Source organism: Chelonus insularis, unplaced genomic scaffold (genome assembly GCF_013357705.1).
Source record: "Chelonus insularis isolate UGA/USDA-ARS -01 unplaced genomic scaffold, ASM1335770v1 scaffold_714_pilon, whole genome shotgun sequence".
NCBI lineage: Eukaryota > Metazoa > Arthropoda > Insecta > Hymenoptera > Braconidae > Chelonus > Chelonus insularis.
In genome coordinates, this window is record NW_023276795.1 from 2,193,622 (window position 1) to 2,207,294 (window position 13,673).

The 13,673-nt window shown below is 33.4% G+C and overlaps 1 protein-coding gene across 2 annotated transcripts; it reads left to right on the top strand.

Moving 5' to 3' along the window:
* Positions 1 to 276: 276 nt before the first annotated feature.
* On the top strand, positions 277 to 13,650 carry Cht10 (Chitinase 10). 2 transcript variants are annotated; one of them, XM_035094839.1, is made up of 21 exons: positions 277 to 379; positions 767 to 1,055; positions 1,136 to 1,247; positions 2,998 to 3,289; positions 3,363 to 3,619; positions 3,699 to 3,752; positions 3,845 to 5,113; positions 5,175 to 5,665; positions 5,739 to 6,156; positions 6,373 to 6,652; positions 6,753 to 6,994; positions 7,988 to 8,328; positions 8,415 to 8,982; positions 9,065 to 10,018; positions 10,095 to 10,382; positions 10,497 to 10,708; positions 10,803 to 11,267; positions 11,357 to 11,642; positions 11,701 to 12,047; positions 12,119 to 13,057; positions 13,141 to 13,650. In XM_035094839.1, the coding sequence occupies exons 3-21, from the start codon at positions 1,184 to 1,186 to the stop codon at positions 13,420 to 13,422; spliced, it is 8,049 nt and encodes a 2,682-aa protein (XP_034950730.1). In that variant the 5' UTR covers positions 277 to 379; positions 767 to 1,055; positions 1,136 to 1,183; the 3' UTR covers positions 13,423 to 13,650. The 2 variants fall into 2 exon arrangements, with proteins under 2 accessions (XP_034950730.1, XP_034950731.1); XM_035094840.1 differs by lacking the exons at positions 277 to 379; positions 767 to 1,055; positions 1,136 to 1,247 and adding an exon at positions 1,730 to 2,008.
* The last annotated feature ends 23 nt before the right edge of the window (positions 13,651 to 13,673 follow it).

A 13,673-nucleotide genomic window follows, 5' to 3' on the forward strand; every position in this document is an offset into this window, starting at 1 on the left:
ATCATAGACAGCATTGGGCCTTGATAAAAAAAGTCAAACCTAAACGTGTTTAGACTAAATTAATTGTTTAAAAAATACACAGACCAATTGTGATAAATTTTATTGATAAATTCAGTTTGAAACAAGAAATTTAATATTTTACTAAAGTATTGTGTGCCAATCAATTATCACCATTCGAATTCTGTAACTAATAAGAAATTAGTCATTTTAATTTATCGATATATTTCGATTATTGACTAATATCACACATCCAATGTAAAGTCATAAGGAGGAAGGATCGTAAGGAGAATGTTAATTGGAACGGTTATTTTATTTTCACTTATTCAAATAATACAGATGTACTTTTTATCAACATGATTGATAGTTTTACAAGACAAGAGTACTCAAAGGCTTTTAGATAAACATTTCTTTAATAAGTTTGCTTGATAAATACATGACATTTTTTCATAGTAGTCATTTTTAAATCATCTTTTTGCACTTAGATTCACTGATGTAATATCAATTATTTTAAGAATATGAAAGCTATAGATTACTCGTTAATTTAATTTCATCATCAGAATATTGATTTTATTTTTAATAAAGAAATTTAGTAGACTATTTCATCAATTATGGAGTCTAGATAATAATGAAAAGAACTTAAAAATTTCTCCATCTCTCTAAATAAATTATCTTATAGACTAAGTCTAAGCTATCTTATACTGATGATGATTTATGTAACTCTGTATTTACTCTTTAGTAATGCTTTTAACACATACATTTGTTTTAGACAACATCCTAGCTCCAATGAGTTCTTCCAAATATCAAAATGGTTAGACGAAAAATACTTTTAGTGCCAACGACCTGACCTTCGATATACGATGACGACAGTCACACCTTTTGTACACGACAAAGATCGAACTCATTAAATCAAGTTGTATATCTCATTTGTATGAGAAAGACTCTGACAATCTAAACGAAATGAATCACTTAATTTTTTAATTCAGAAAATATCCAAGATTTAAAGAGCAAATTTTATGGTTATCATCTAATAAAGTGAGAGAAAAATCGAAGATGATGTAAGTAATGAAAATATTAATTCCATAAATTGATTGATAAAATTGTATCTCTAATTATCTAATTGTATTTTTTTTAACAGCATCAATTGGTCTTTTAAGCTTGACTCTTTTGGGTAAATAATTAATAGATGCGATATCACCAGTCAATGGTTTCATATACTTACCAGTCATTTTTTTCAATAATGATGTTAAGTAAGTTTGTTATTAATTATACACATTTTTGAGTTGTAATTAATTATTTTCATCAACTTTATCTTATTAATACCAGCAAGATAAAACTTGAAAGGAAACGTTTTCATCAAAGAAACGGATTCAAATTAAAATCAGCTGAACAGGATGATTAAATTACTGTAATTAAGTTCTGGAAAATATATTTGAATATAAGATAAGTAAAATGACTCAATGACTTGAGATTTTTTAATATGTAAAAGATTTAAAAAAAATTTTCAATAGTCATATCCCGATCTACTGATCCATATCTAGAGTGCAGTTTTTCTAGTTCTTTACCACAATTAGGGATGTAGGAATGTGTTTTCCAACAGGTATATCAATTGAAACAATCAATACTGCCGTCTACCTAAACAGCTTATCGATAGAACTGAATCATCAGATGAGGTAGAAGTCATCGGACCTCGAGACCAAGCTCTTGGTTTCTGTGTACAAGGGCGAGGCATCGGCGTGATCGTCTTCTGCGGACCGTGCGGGGACTCGCGAGTATATATGGGCCTTATACGCGTCCGGAATACCACATTCACGATTTGCCCTACCAAGCAAGGTTGTCCGGACCCCCTTTAATCACGTAGTAACGGAGTCGGCACCTTCAAGACTTCGTTGCACTTCTGAGGACAGTCAATCGTGCGTGTTGCCTGTGATCCACCTGTTTATTTTTCGTTCGTATATTTTTAAAGTGACCAAATTGAATATTTTTAATTAAAGGAAACTCATTGCCCAAGGTATGGTCTAATTTTATTTATGATAGTACATCATTTTTTTTTTAATTTTATTAATATTAATTAATATTACAAAATTCATAGCTCGTATTGTTTAGGTTTAGTTATGGCTAGAAAAATGATTAAAAACTTCAGGGTCGTTGGGTAGTAATGAATTTATACGCGCGACTTGAATTCTTGAAAAATCCTTGTTTTTTAATAAGGAATTTATATGGCCATTGTTTCACTGTCTTGGTCTTGGTATCCAACAATGGGACTAATGCAAATTTCTGCATTCTAACATGTTGGAAACGCTACTGGAATTGTTGTGAAGATTATTTAAAAAAATATTTAACATATCCGTTATTTAGTTTGTGTGAAATGTTTTTATCTTTTTTGCTGCAAGATATTATTAAATTACTGATTGTCTAGTGAATCATATTGATAACGATTAGATCAACCCTAAATTGATAACTCATAGATTCAATAGAATCTCGGTTGATTTTCCAACTGATTAAAATTTGAAGAAATAAGTTTTGATGATTCTTTGTTTGATGATGAAGAATACAAGTCAGATCAATTATTATATATGCATGTTATTAAAGTGTGATAAGTGAAGTTTTTTAATTAAAAGTTCTCAGTTCTTATTTTTAAGAATACTTATTATTACATGTTGTTTGGCTTTATAATAACTTGTTCGTTCAGTTTATGTATTCCAATAAATTTTTCCAGTCCAGGTTTTTTTAATATGCATGTTGGCACTCGAGGGAAGACTGGATGCCGCTGCAATTTATGTTCTGATCGACAAAAAAATGCAAAAAATAATCAAAAAAAGAAAAACTGTTCAGACTGATTCACTTGTTTACTATCAACTTGTGTAGCATAAATTAACATTTCTTGAGTGTCTTCTCTAGTTTTTGGCCACCTTTTAAAATTCGATAAAATTGTTCTGATGAGGCAACAGGAAAAGAAAAATGAGGGTTGACTATGTTAATGATAAAATTTTTTTTCAGCAATGGGTTGGCCAACATTGGCCTTGATTTTGTCGTCCTTGGGCTTTATTGCATGTTATCATCTCCCAGACTATGAACTTCTGCCACCAATACAAAAGCATATACCACCCTCGGATGTGCCAAGCTTCCAAAGAACGTCTGTTGAAGGCCTTCCGCAAACTTCGAATAATGTAAACAATCATCTTGAATTTGGGTCTTCAAGTTTGCCACTTAGAGATGCTGTTGAGTCGTCACCACGAATTGTAGACATGTTCCAAGCACTTCAAGATGGCCTTGAAGTTGATTCGGAGTTGTAAGAACCTCTTTATCTATTTTTGAGTTTAAAATATACATAATCTAATGATTCATTTATGATTTCCATTTAGATTAAATAAAAGAACTCTACTGAGAGATGCAGTAGAGCGACGACCGCCTCCTCCCTTGGGAAATAACGTCGTTGATCATGAATCTATTTGGCTTGAACAACTCTCACCTCCGGCTATCCGAAAGAATCAAGGCTCTCCTAAAATCATATGTCGCTATAATCCTGAGTCACTTTATAGGAAGGAACCATTCTTATTAGATCCCCAAAATATTCCAAGGAGAAAATGTACTCATTTAATTTACAGCGCAGCAACGTTTGGTAATAAATTTAATTTGTTTTATTATAATAAAATATTTATTAATCATTTTATTAAAATTAATTTTTTTTGATGGAATAGATCCCCGATATTGGACAATAATTTCAAGAAATCCAGAGCGTGATGAATTAAAAGGTAATTTATTCATCCTTTTAAGTTGGTAACTGATTTATCATTTTTCGTTTACAACCATCCTAATGAAAATGAATAATTACGTTATTTTATAGGCGGATATAAAATAGTAACTAATCTTCGAGAAAAAGATCCTTCCTTACAAATTCTAGTCTCAATTAATTCTCTGGGTCACGGCAAATATCTGAGAGAATTGATCAACAATCCCAAGCATGTTGAAAAGTTTGTTGAATCAACAGTGTCTTTCTTAAAAGAGCATCAATTTGATGGAATTGAGTTAAACTGGAAGCATCCTAATATTCCTCAGTTGAAATTACTGTTACAATTCATGTATCCAACATTGTACGCCGAAGGATATACTCTAGCAGTAGTATTAAGACCTGAAAATATGATCGATGCACGATTAAGTAACCTGGCAGATATTTTACTGCTTCAACCTTGGCAAGCGATTCCTGCTCAATATGCTGCTCATCCTGCTCCTTTAGATTCAATTATGGTTTTTGTAAAAAAATGGATCGACGCAGGTGCCAGTTCTGAAAAAATAGTTCTCGGACTTGCTTTCTTTGGAAAAAGCTATACTTTAAAAAATCCTAATGCAACATTTGCTGGATCACCAATTGTTGGCCCAGGAATTGGTGGTCCTTACACTAAAGGAGTTGGAGTCTTAGCTTACTATGAAATTTGTGATGAATCCCAAAATTTATGGAACACTGGTAGAGACTACCAAGGTCCTTTTATGAAACGAGGAGATCAGTGGATTGGATTTGAGGATCCCTTCTCAATAAAAATAAAAACGGCTTATGCTAAAACAATGAACCTTGGTGGAGTTTTATTGTCTTCTATAGACCTTGACGATTTTGTTGGAGTTTGTGGAAATCCTTGGCCAATGCTGGATGCTGCTATAACAAGTTTAGGGGTTTATAACAATCCTGTAGAAAAATGTGAGATGGAAGGAATTTTTAAAGATCCAGAAAATTGTGCTGGATTTTTCGTATGTGACAAAGGAAATCTTTATCAAAGTGTTTGTAATAAAAAATACTTCTTCAGTTCTGTGGAAAAACGATGTGTTAAAGCAGATCCTGGAGTTTGCCAACCAGGATATTTAAGTAAATATCCAGCAGGGAGTAATTATTTAGTTTCACTTCGAGAAAAACAGCAAAGTCAAAAACTTCAAGTAAAACAGAATAGTCCTAGAGTGGTATGCTATATAACATCTTGGGCTTTGTATAGAAAAGGAGATGGAAAATTTGTTCCAGAGCATCTGGATAATCGGCTTTGCACTGATATTGTTTATGCATTTGCTGGTTTGAATCCTGAAACATTAACTATTCAACCATTTGATCCTTGGGCTGATATCGAAAATGGTAAGTAATTAATGTGATTTGTTTTTTATGGTTTAAAAAACTAATAAAAATATTTTTTTAGGTCTTTATCAAAGAATCACATCAGTAAAAGGGTCTCGAGTACTTTTAGCAATCGGCGGTTGGACAGATAGTTCTGGAGACAAGTACTCTCGACTTATCAGCAATCCAAGTTTTCGTAGAAAGTTTATAGCTTCTACAATTGAATATTTACATTCCCATAATTTTGATGGTTTATCTTTCGAATGGAACTATCCGAAATGTTGGCAAAGTGATTGCAAAAAAGGACCAGATACTGATAGACCCAATTTCACAAAGCTAATTCAAGAGTTAAAAAAAGCATTTGATGAAGCAATGCCGCGATTAACTCTTGCTGTAGCCTTGTCTGGATACAAGGAAGTTATTGACCGAGCGTATGATGTTCATGAACTTTCTAAAGCTGCAGATTTCATTTCAGTAATGACTTACGACTATCATGGAGCCTGGGAATCTCGAACTGGTCACTTGGCACCACTTTACGCTAAACCCGGTGACACTAATCCGTATTATAATGTCGTAAGTTCTAGATTAAAATTTCAAATACGCTTTAAATTTCGACGTTTTATTAATTGATATTTTTTTCTTTTAGAATTGGACAGCAAACTACTTAGTAAGTCTCGGTGCTGAAAGATCGAAATTGATTATAGGCATTCCATTTTATGGGCAAGCTTATAGACTTGCACAACCAGAACATTCAAGTTTAGGAGATCCTGCAGCAGGTCCTGGAAAACCTGGAGAATTTACTGGTCAGCCAGGAATGTTGGGATATTATGAAATTTGTGAAAAAATTAAACGTAAAGGTTGGAAATCTCAATCAGGACCTAGTGCCTATTTCAAAGACCAATTCGTTGGCTATGATAATCCAGCCAGCGTTACTGAGAAGGGAGATTGGCTCTTGAAAAATGGCTTTGGAGGAGCAATGGCTTGGACTGTTGATCTCGACGACTTTATGAATATTTGCTGTCTCGAACCATTTCCATTGCTTCGAAGTTTGAATCGCGCTTTAGGTAAATCTGTAATTTACGATAAAACATAAATTTTACAGCTCTCATAAGAGATAATAGTATGATAATATTTATCTAAAAAAAATTCATTTTAATGTTATTTTATAACTAATAAAAAAGATATTGATATTTATGTCATACTGAGATAAAGGCTTCATTCTCATTTATCGTTTTAAAAATAACGTTTTCATATAATTTAATGATGTAATATCAATACAGGACGTCTTCTGGATCCGACACCGTTCGGAGAAAATTGTGAGAGACCGTCAGAACCAATTACTCCTGAGCCACCCACGCTGACGACTCACAGTGATGCAGATGACGGAGTACCGCGACCCACGCGTCCAATGACCTCTTCAACCACCAAAGCAACGACATGGCCAACATGGACCGAAAAACCAAGTAAAAAACCTCAATCTACATCTACCACTTGGCCAACATGGACCTGGAAACCAACATCAACAACCTCAGCTACTACGACCACTACTACAACTATTAGGTAATAGTCATGAACATCGACTTGATAAATGTATGGTAAAAATTCAACCTTGTCGAAGAATAATATTTTATTCACAATGATATATTATCTATGATAATAGAGCGCCGACAAAGTGGACAACAACTACGAAGAAACCCACGACACTACCTGAAGTATCGTCCCCTACTACAGGAATGTCATGCAATTTTGGAGAATATGTTCCAGATCCAATAAATTGTCAGAACTTTTTTATATGTGTACTTGGACAATTGAAAAAAGAAAGTTGTCCTGTAGGATTGCACTGGGATAGCCTTAAGAATAGATGTGATTGGCCAGGATTAGCAAAATGTCAACAAACATCAGGTATTTAATTATCTATTAAGAATAAGCCGGGTTTAATGTAAAACTCCATGAAATCCATGAATGACATTTTACGTTAAACACGGCTACTTAGGAAAATGGAAAATTTTAATATTACGTAAAAATTTTATAATGTGAATTTATGTTATTGTTATTCATGTTGATTTCATAATTTATGAGATATATTGGAATAATTGTGAATTATTATTTTATTCAATCGATAATTAGAAACCGGAACAATTATAAATTATTCTTTGTGACATAGAGTAATGATGTACGTGACAATATCAATAATGAATTCTTAAAGAAAAATTTTATGAATTCTTGATAATCTAAGTAAGAATCATTGCTTAGAAATTTTAGATATTCTATATGATTACTCAGAGTTGTCAACTGTTAAAACCTGTTTTTACTTTATTATGTGGTATTGTTAAACATCGTCAAACACGTAAACATTCCCACATTCGATAGTTTTTCTTTCAAGCGTGTGTTTTAATGTTCTTTACGAAAAAAGTGGGGGTGTATATACAGATTGATCTACGAGATCTTCATTCATCATTATCATTTAGTCTTGGTGACTGTTTGGAGAATGGTAAAAGTATATTTTTAGCTGTAGAAATTGAATGGAATTAAATATAATGTGCCGTTGTCAAGTGCTAGTTTTGTGTCTTCTATACGGTTCTTTAGCATTTGAAAAGGACGACTGGCCAATCGATAATTACATATCTTCAGGTATGCTTGAAAATATCATTGAAGAATACTAATGAGTAAATTGATGCATTCTTTGATGAAGGAACTGAAGTTGAAGGCTTAGAATGTAATTTCTTTAAGAAAACTTTGTTTATACATTCCTACGATAAATTATTAATTATTTTCATCAATGAAAAATATTTAAATATTTAAATCAAATTGGAAAAAATGAAATTATTCTAGTTGTTGCTAATTTTTCAAGAATAATGATCTAGAAAATTTTACTACAGTTACAATTTATTTCAGCTCCTGTTTTTCCACAAAAACCATGGAGTACGCAAATTCCATCTTCATCGAAAAGGCCAATAACAACAATAAGAACTACTACAGTTGCTCCAACATCTTTTCCTATCAGCCCGGTTGAAAGCCCTACATCGAAACCTTGTCATCATGGAGAATATTATGCATATCCAGAATCATGTACACATTTTTTAATTTGTGTTAATGAAAATACAGTGATTCAACAATGTGGACCTGGTTTAAATTGGAATGATGAAAAGAAAATGTGTGATTGGGCATTCATGAATCCTTGCAAAGATAAACCTAAACAGAATTCTCCATTAACGATGAAGGAAATGGAAACTAGTGTATGTAATCTTAATGTTTACTTCTCGTGATTTTCACTTTTATTTTAGTTTTAATCACACTAATAATATGTTGTCTCTTCTGTTAGAAGCCATGTATCCCAGGAAGTCGCACTGGTGTTCCGGGAGACTGCGAGAGTTTCCATGCGTGTCTGTGGGGCCGGCATGAGAAGTTTTCGTGTGCACCTGGCCTTCACTTCAATAAAGAAATGCAAATATGTGACTGGCCTTATCGCGCGAATTGTGATGATGGTTCAGAAAAAGTTACAAGACCTCAAGTCAGTGTTACAACGACTAATCGACCAGCTAGGCCATCAAAGAAGCCAGTCACTGCAGCTCTTACTACAACAACAACAACAACAACAACTACTACTACTACTACTACTACTCAAAAACCATGGACACAAATGACTACTCATCGACCTAAACCTTTACCTTCCGGAGAAATTGATTCTTCAAAAAAATCCCCACTGTCAGGGTACTTTAAAGTTGTTTGTTATTTTACTAATTGGGCGTGGTATAGAAGAGGAACTGGAAAATATCTTCCAGAACATATAGATCATACTCTGTGTACTCATATTATTTATGGATTCGCAGTATTAGATTATTCAGAGCTCACGATTCGAGCTCATGATTCTTGGGCTGATTATGATAATAGTGAGTAAAAGTAACACATTTTGAATATTTTTTTAATTTGAAAATTTATCAAGGTTATATATTTTCTATTTTCATTTTTCAGGGTTTTATGAGCGAGTAGTAGCATATAAAAAACGAGGTGTCAAGGTATCACTAGCTTTAGGAGGATGGAATGACTCAGCTGGTGATAAATACAGTCGTTTAGTAAATTCTCCATCATCACGACGTAAATTTATTAAACATGTTATTGAATTCATTGAAAAATATGGTTTCGAAGGATTGGATCTTGATTGGGAGTACCCAGTTTGTTGGCAAGTTGATTGTCGTAAAGGTCCTGCATCAGACAAAGAAGGATTTGCAGCATTACTGAGAGAATTGAATGCTGAATTTAAACCACGAGGATTATTATTATCTGCAGCAGTTTCTCCTAGTAAAACTGTTATAGACAAAGGTTACGATGTTCCTGCATTGGCTAAATACCTCGATTGGATTGCTGTTATGACTTATGACTATCATGGACAGTGGGATAAAAAAACTGGACACGTAGCTCCGTTATATTATCACGAAGATGATGAGTTTTACTTTTTCAATGCTAATTATAGTATCAATTATTGGATTTCTAAGGGTGCGCCACCAAGAAATATAGTTATGGGAATACCACTGTATGGTCAAGCATTTTCGATTCATGATCCAAGTGTTGGGACTGGACTAAATGCTCCAGCAAGTGCAGGATTAGCAGGCGAATTTACTCAATCTGCTGGATTTTTAGCTTACTATGAAATCTGTGATAGAATTAAAAATAAAGGTTGGAAGATATATCAAGATCCTCAAAGACGGATGGGTCCTTATGCTTATAAAGGAAATCAGTGGGTCAGTTTCGATGATGCTGACATGATAAGGCAAAAAGCCCAGTTTATTCGAGACATGGGTCTGGGTGGAGGTATGGTTTGGGCATTGGATCTTGATGATTTCCGAGGAAAGTGTGGAGATGGAAATCATCCATTGATGCATACTTTACAATTAGTGTTGTCAGAGCCACCAACTCGACATGATCGACGTAAGAAACAATTACACACGTTTATTTATCACTTTTTGTTCAATGAAAGTATTATTGATTTATGATTTATTTATAGCTATTAAACCACCAAAAGTAGGTCAAGAATTGGAATGGAAACCTCATGTTCCACCTCCAAAATCCACCACATCTCATCAAGTTGATAATGATGTAAATAACGGAAATAATGATTACAAAGTCGTTTGTTATTTTACTAATTGGGCATGGTACAGACAAGAAGGTGGAAAGTTCCTTCCTGAAGATATTGATAGCGATTTATGTACTCATGTAATTTATGGGTTTGCTGTATTAGATGGATCTTCGTTGACTATAAAATCACACGATCCTTGGGCTGACATTGATAACAGTGAGTTTGTAATTTATTTCTAAGTGAAGAATTGACGCTTAAATGAAATTTCAATCTACGATAAAATTGGTTTATAGAAAATCATTGTGTTAACGATACTATAAATATTTTTAGAATTTTACGAACGTGTTGTGGCTTTCAAAGCAAAAGGTATTAAAGTTCTGGTAGGTATTGGTGGATGGAATGATTCAGAAGGTGATAAATACAGTCGGTTAGTAAATTCCCCTGGTGCAAGATCACGATTTATTACCCATGTTGTTCAATTCATTGAAAAATACGGGTTTGATGGGTTAGACTTGGATTGGGAGTATCCAGTATGTTGGCAGGTAAATTTATTGAATAACTTCTGAATAAGATGGGCTCTTCTTATTATATGTAACTTTTCTCAGAGATAGATTATTCAGTTTATAATTTTTATAGGTTGACTGCAATAAAGGCCCAGCGTCTGATAAAGCAAGTTTTGCGATGCTTGTTCAAGAATTAAGTAGCATATTTAAACCAAAAGGACTTCTATTATCATCCGCAGTATCCCCAAGTAAACGAGTAATTGATCATGGGTATGATGTACCTGCTTTAGCAAAATATCTAGATTGGATTTCTGTGATGACTTATGACTTTCACGGACAATGGGATAAAAAAACTGGACATGTTGCTCCTCTTTATGTACGACCAGACGATTGGGAACCTACTTTTAATGCTAACTTTTCAATTCGTTATTGGATTGAGCGAGGAGCACCTCCGAAAAAATTAGTAATGGGAGCTCCACTTTATGGACAATCATTTAGTTTAGCAGAGAGAAGTAATAGAGGTCTAAATGCCCCAACATATGGGGGAGGAGAAGCGGGAGAGTCTACTCGAGCTCGAGGATTCTTGGCATATTATGAAGTACATTGAATTTTTTAATGAGGAATAAAACATTAATGGTATATTGTTCAAATCAATTTTTTATATAAATAATTATATTTTAATTTCAGATTTGTGAAAGAGTATTGAAAAAAGGTTGGACTGTCGTTCAGGATCCTGAAAGACGAATTGGACCTTATGCTTATCAAGGAGATCAATGGGTTAGCTTTGATGATGCAAAACAGATTAAACTTAAAGCTGAGTTCATTAAACAACTTGGATTGGGGGGTGGTATGATATGGGCTTTAGATTTAGATGATTTTGAAAACCGATGTCACTGTGAACCTAGTCCTCTATTAAGAACTATGAATAGAGTCTTGAGAAACTATCCTGACGGACCTTTATGCAGTGTCACTGGTAAATATAAAAATTAAATGATAATTTTATAGTCTACAAAATGTATTGATGATTTCAGGATCAAACAATGAAAATATTGAACCAGTTCAAAGTACAACATATCAACCTATTACACCGTCTATACCCCAGCAAGAAACAACTACTATACCCACTTATTTACCACCAGATCCAGATGATTCTATCGAAGTCGTAGCAGGACCAGCTCCTCCCACACAAATACCTATTGGAGAATGTGTAAATCAACAGTTTATGGCTCATAATGATGACTGTTCAAAATACTTGATATGTAATTTCGGACAAGTATCTGAAATGACATGTCCGAATGGTTTACATTGGAATAAAGATCACTGTGATTGGCCTGAAAATGTTGAATGTAAAAATAAAAAATCGGATCGAAGTGAAGAGGTGAGTATTCGTAGAAAATTCAATTTATTGAGTGAAAAATATATAAAAATATTTTTATTTATTTTATTCAGACTAATACAATACCAGGAGCATTCTCAGAATTGAAGCAATCTCTGTCTCCAATTCTTGCATCAGACCGAGTGATTAATCGAAGCAGTAGGAAAGTTATATGTTATTTTACAAACTGGTCGTGGTATCGCACAAATAAAGGAAAATTTAAACCAGAAAATATTGACCCTCATCTATGCACACACATTATCTACGGCTTCTCTATTTTAGATGATGTAAAATTAACAATGAAAATTCAAGATTTGTTGACAGATATCGACAATGATTTTTATGGGCGTATCACTACATTTAAATCAAGAGGAATTAAAGTATTAATCGCTTTGGGTGGTTGGTATGATTCAGCAAGCGATAAATATAGTAGATTAGTCAATAATCCTTCTGCCAGGAGTAGATTTATCAAACATGCTTTGAAATTTGTTGAAAAATACGGATTCGATGGAATAGATATTGATTGGCAATATCCAGTCTGCTGGCAAGTCAACTGTGAACGTGGATCTCCATCAGATAAAGAATCTTTTGCATTATTTATAAAAGAGCTAAGCTATGAATTTAAATCAAGAGGTTTGCTACTTTCTGCTGCCGTTTCCGCGAGTAAAAGAGTCATTGATAAAGCATATAATGTTCCGGTTCTCTCGAGATATTTAGATTGGATTTCAGTCATGACTTATGATTTCCATGGATCTTGGGAAGGAAAAACCGGTCATATAGCACCGCTTTATTATTACCCAGGTGATGAATACGATTACTTTAATGCTAATTTTTCCATACGCTATTGGATTGAAAAAGGAGCAGAGTCTTCAAAATTAGTCTTGGGTATTCCAATGTACGGACAGAGTTTTAGTTTGAAAAATGAAGGAAATACGAATCTTCAATCATCAGCACTGAGCTCAGGACTTGCAGGTCCTTATACACAAATGCCTGGGATACTTGCTTTCTATGAAGTAATTTTTAAAAAATTTTTTTATTAATTCTTATGTGATTTAATACTTTTAATATATATTAATAACATTTATTTATTTTTTAGATTTGTCAAAAAATAAGAAATGAAAAATGGAGCGTGACAAAGGATATTGAGAAACGCATAGGACCATATGCAGTTAATGAAGATCAATGGGTTAGTTATGATGATGTGACAAATGTACTAGAAAAGGCTATGTTTATTCGGGAATTGAATCTTGCTGGAGGAATGATTTGGGCATTGGATTTGGATGATTTCAATGGAAATTGTGGCTGTGGAAAGTATCCACTGTTGACTGCGCTTAATCATGGATTACAAGGATCAGCGTATGGAAAAGACTGCACGTAGACATTTAAAGTAATAATAATTAATAATCATGTATTCATATTTTTTTTTATGATCTTCTCATCTGGAATAATCTAAGATGATTTTTTCATTTTTGAATTAAATATTTTTTGCTGTCACTATTACAGAAGGTCAGTGATATAAAATAAACATGTTAATACGTGAAATTATAGGAATAGGAATGAAATACGTACTTGGAGACGACACATGAAATAAAACAAATTTTTATACTATTTTTAAGCGTTTCATAAATT

What these genes read in the sequence shown, in the direction of transcription:
- Cht10 (XM_035094839.1), top strand. Translation starts at nt 1,184, where the DNA reads ATGCGATATCACCAGTCAATGGTTTCATATACTTACCAGTCATTTTTT. An exon ending in GATTCTTGGCATATTATGAA is followed by an intron (nt 11,268 to 11,356) that starts GTACATTGAATT and finishes TTTTAATTTCAG; the next exon opens with ATTTGTGAAAGAGTATTGAA. An exon ending in ACCTTTATGCAGTGTCACTG is followed by an intron (nt 11,643 to 11,700) that starts GTAAATATAAAA and finishes TGATGATTTCAG; the next exon opens with GATCAAACAATGAAAATATT.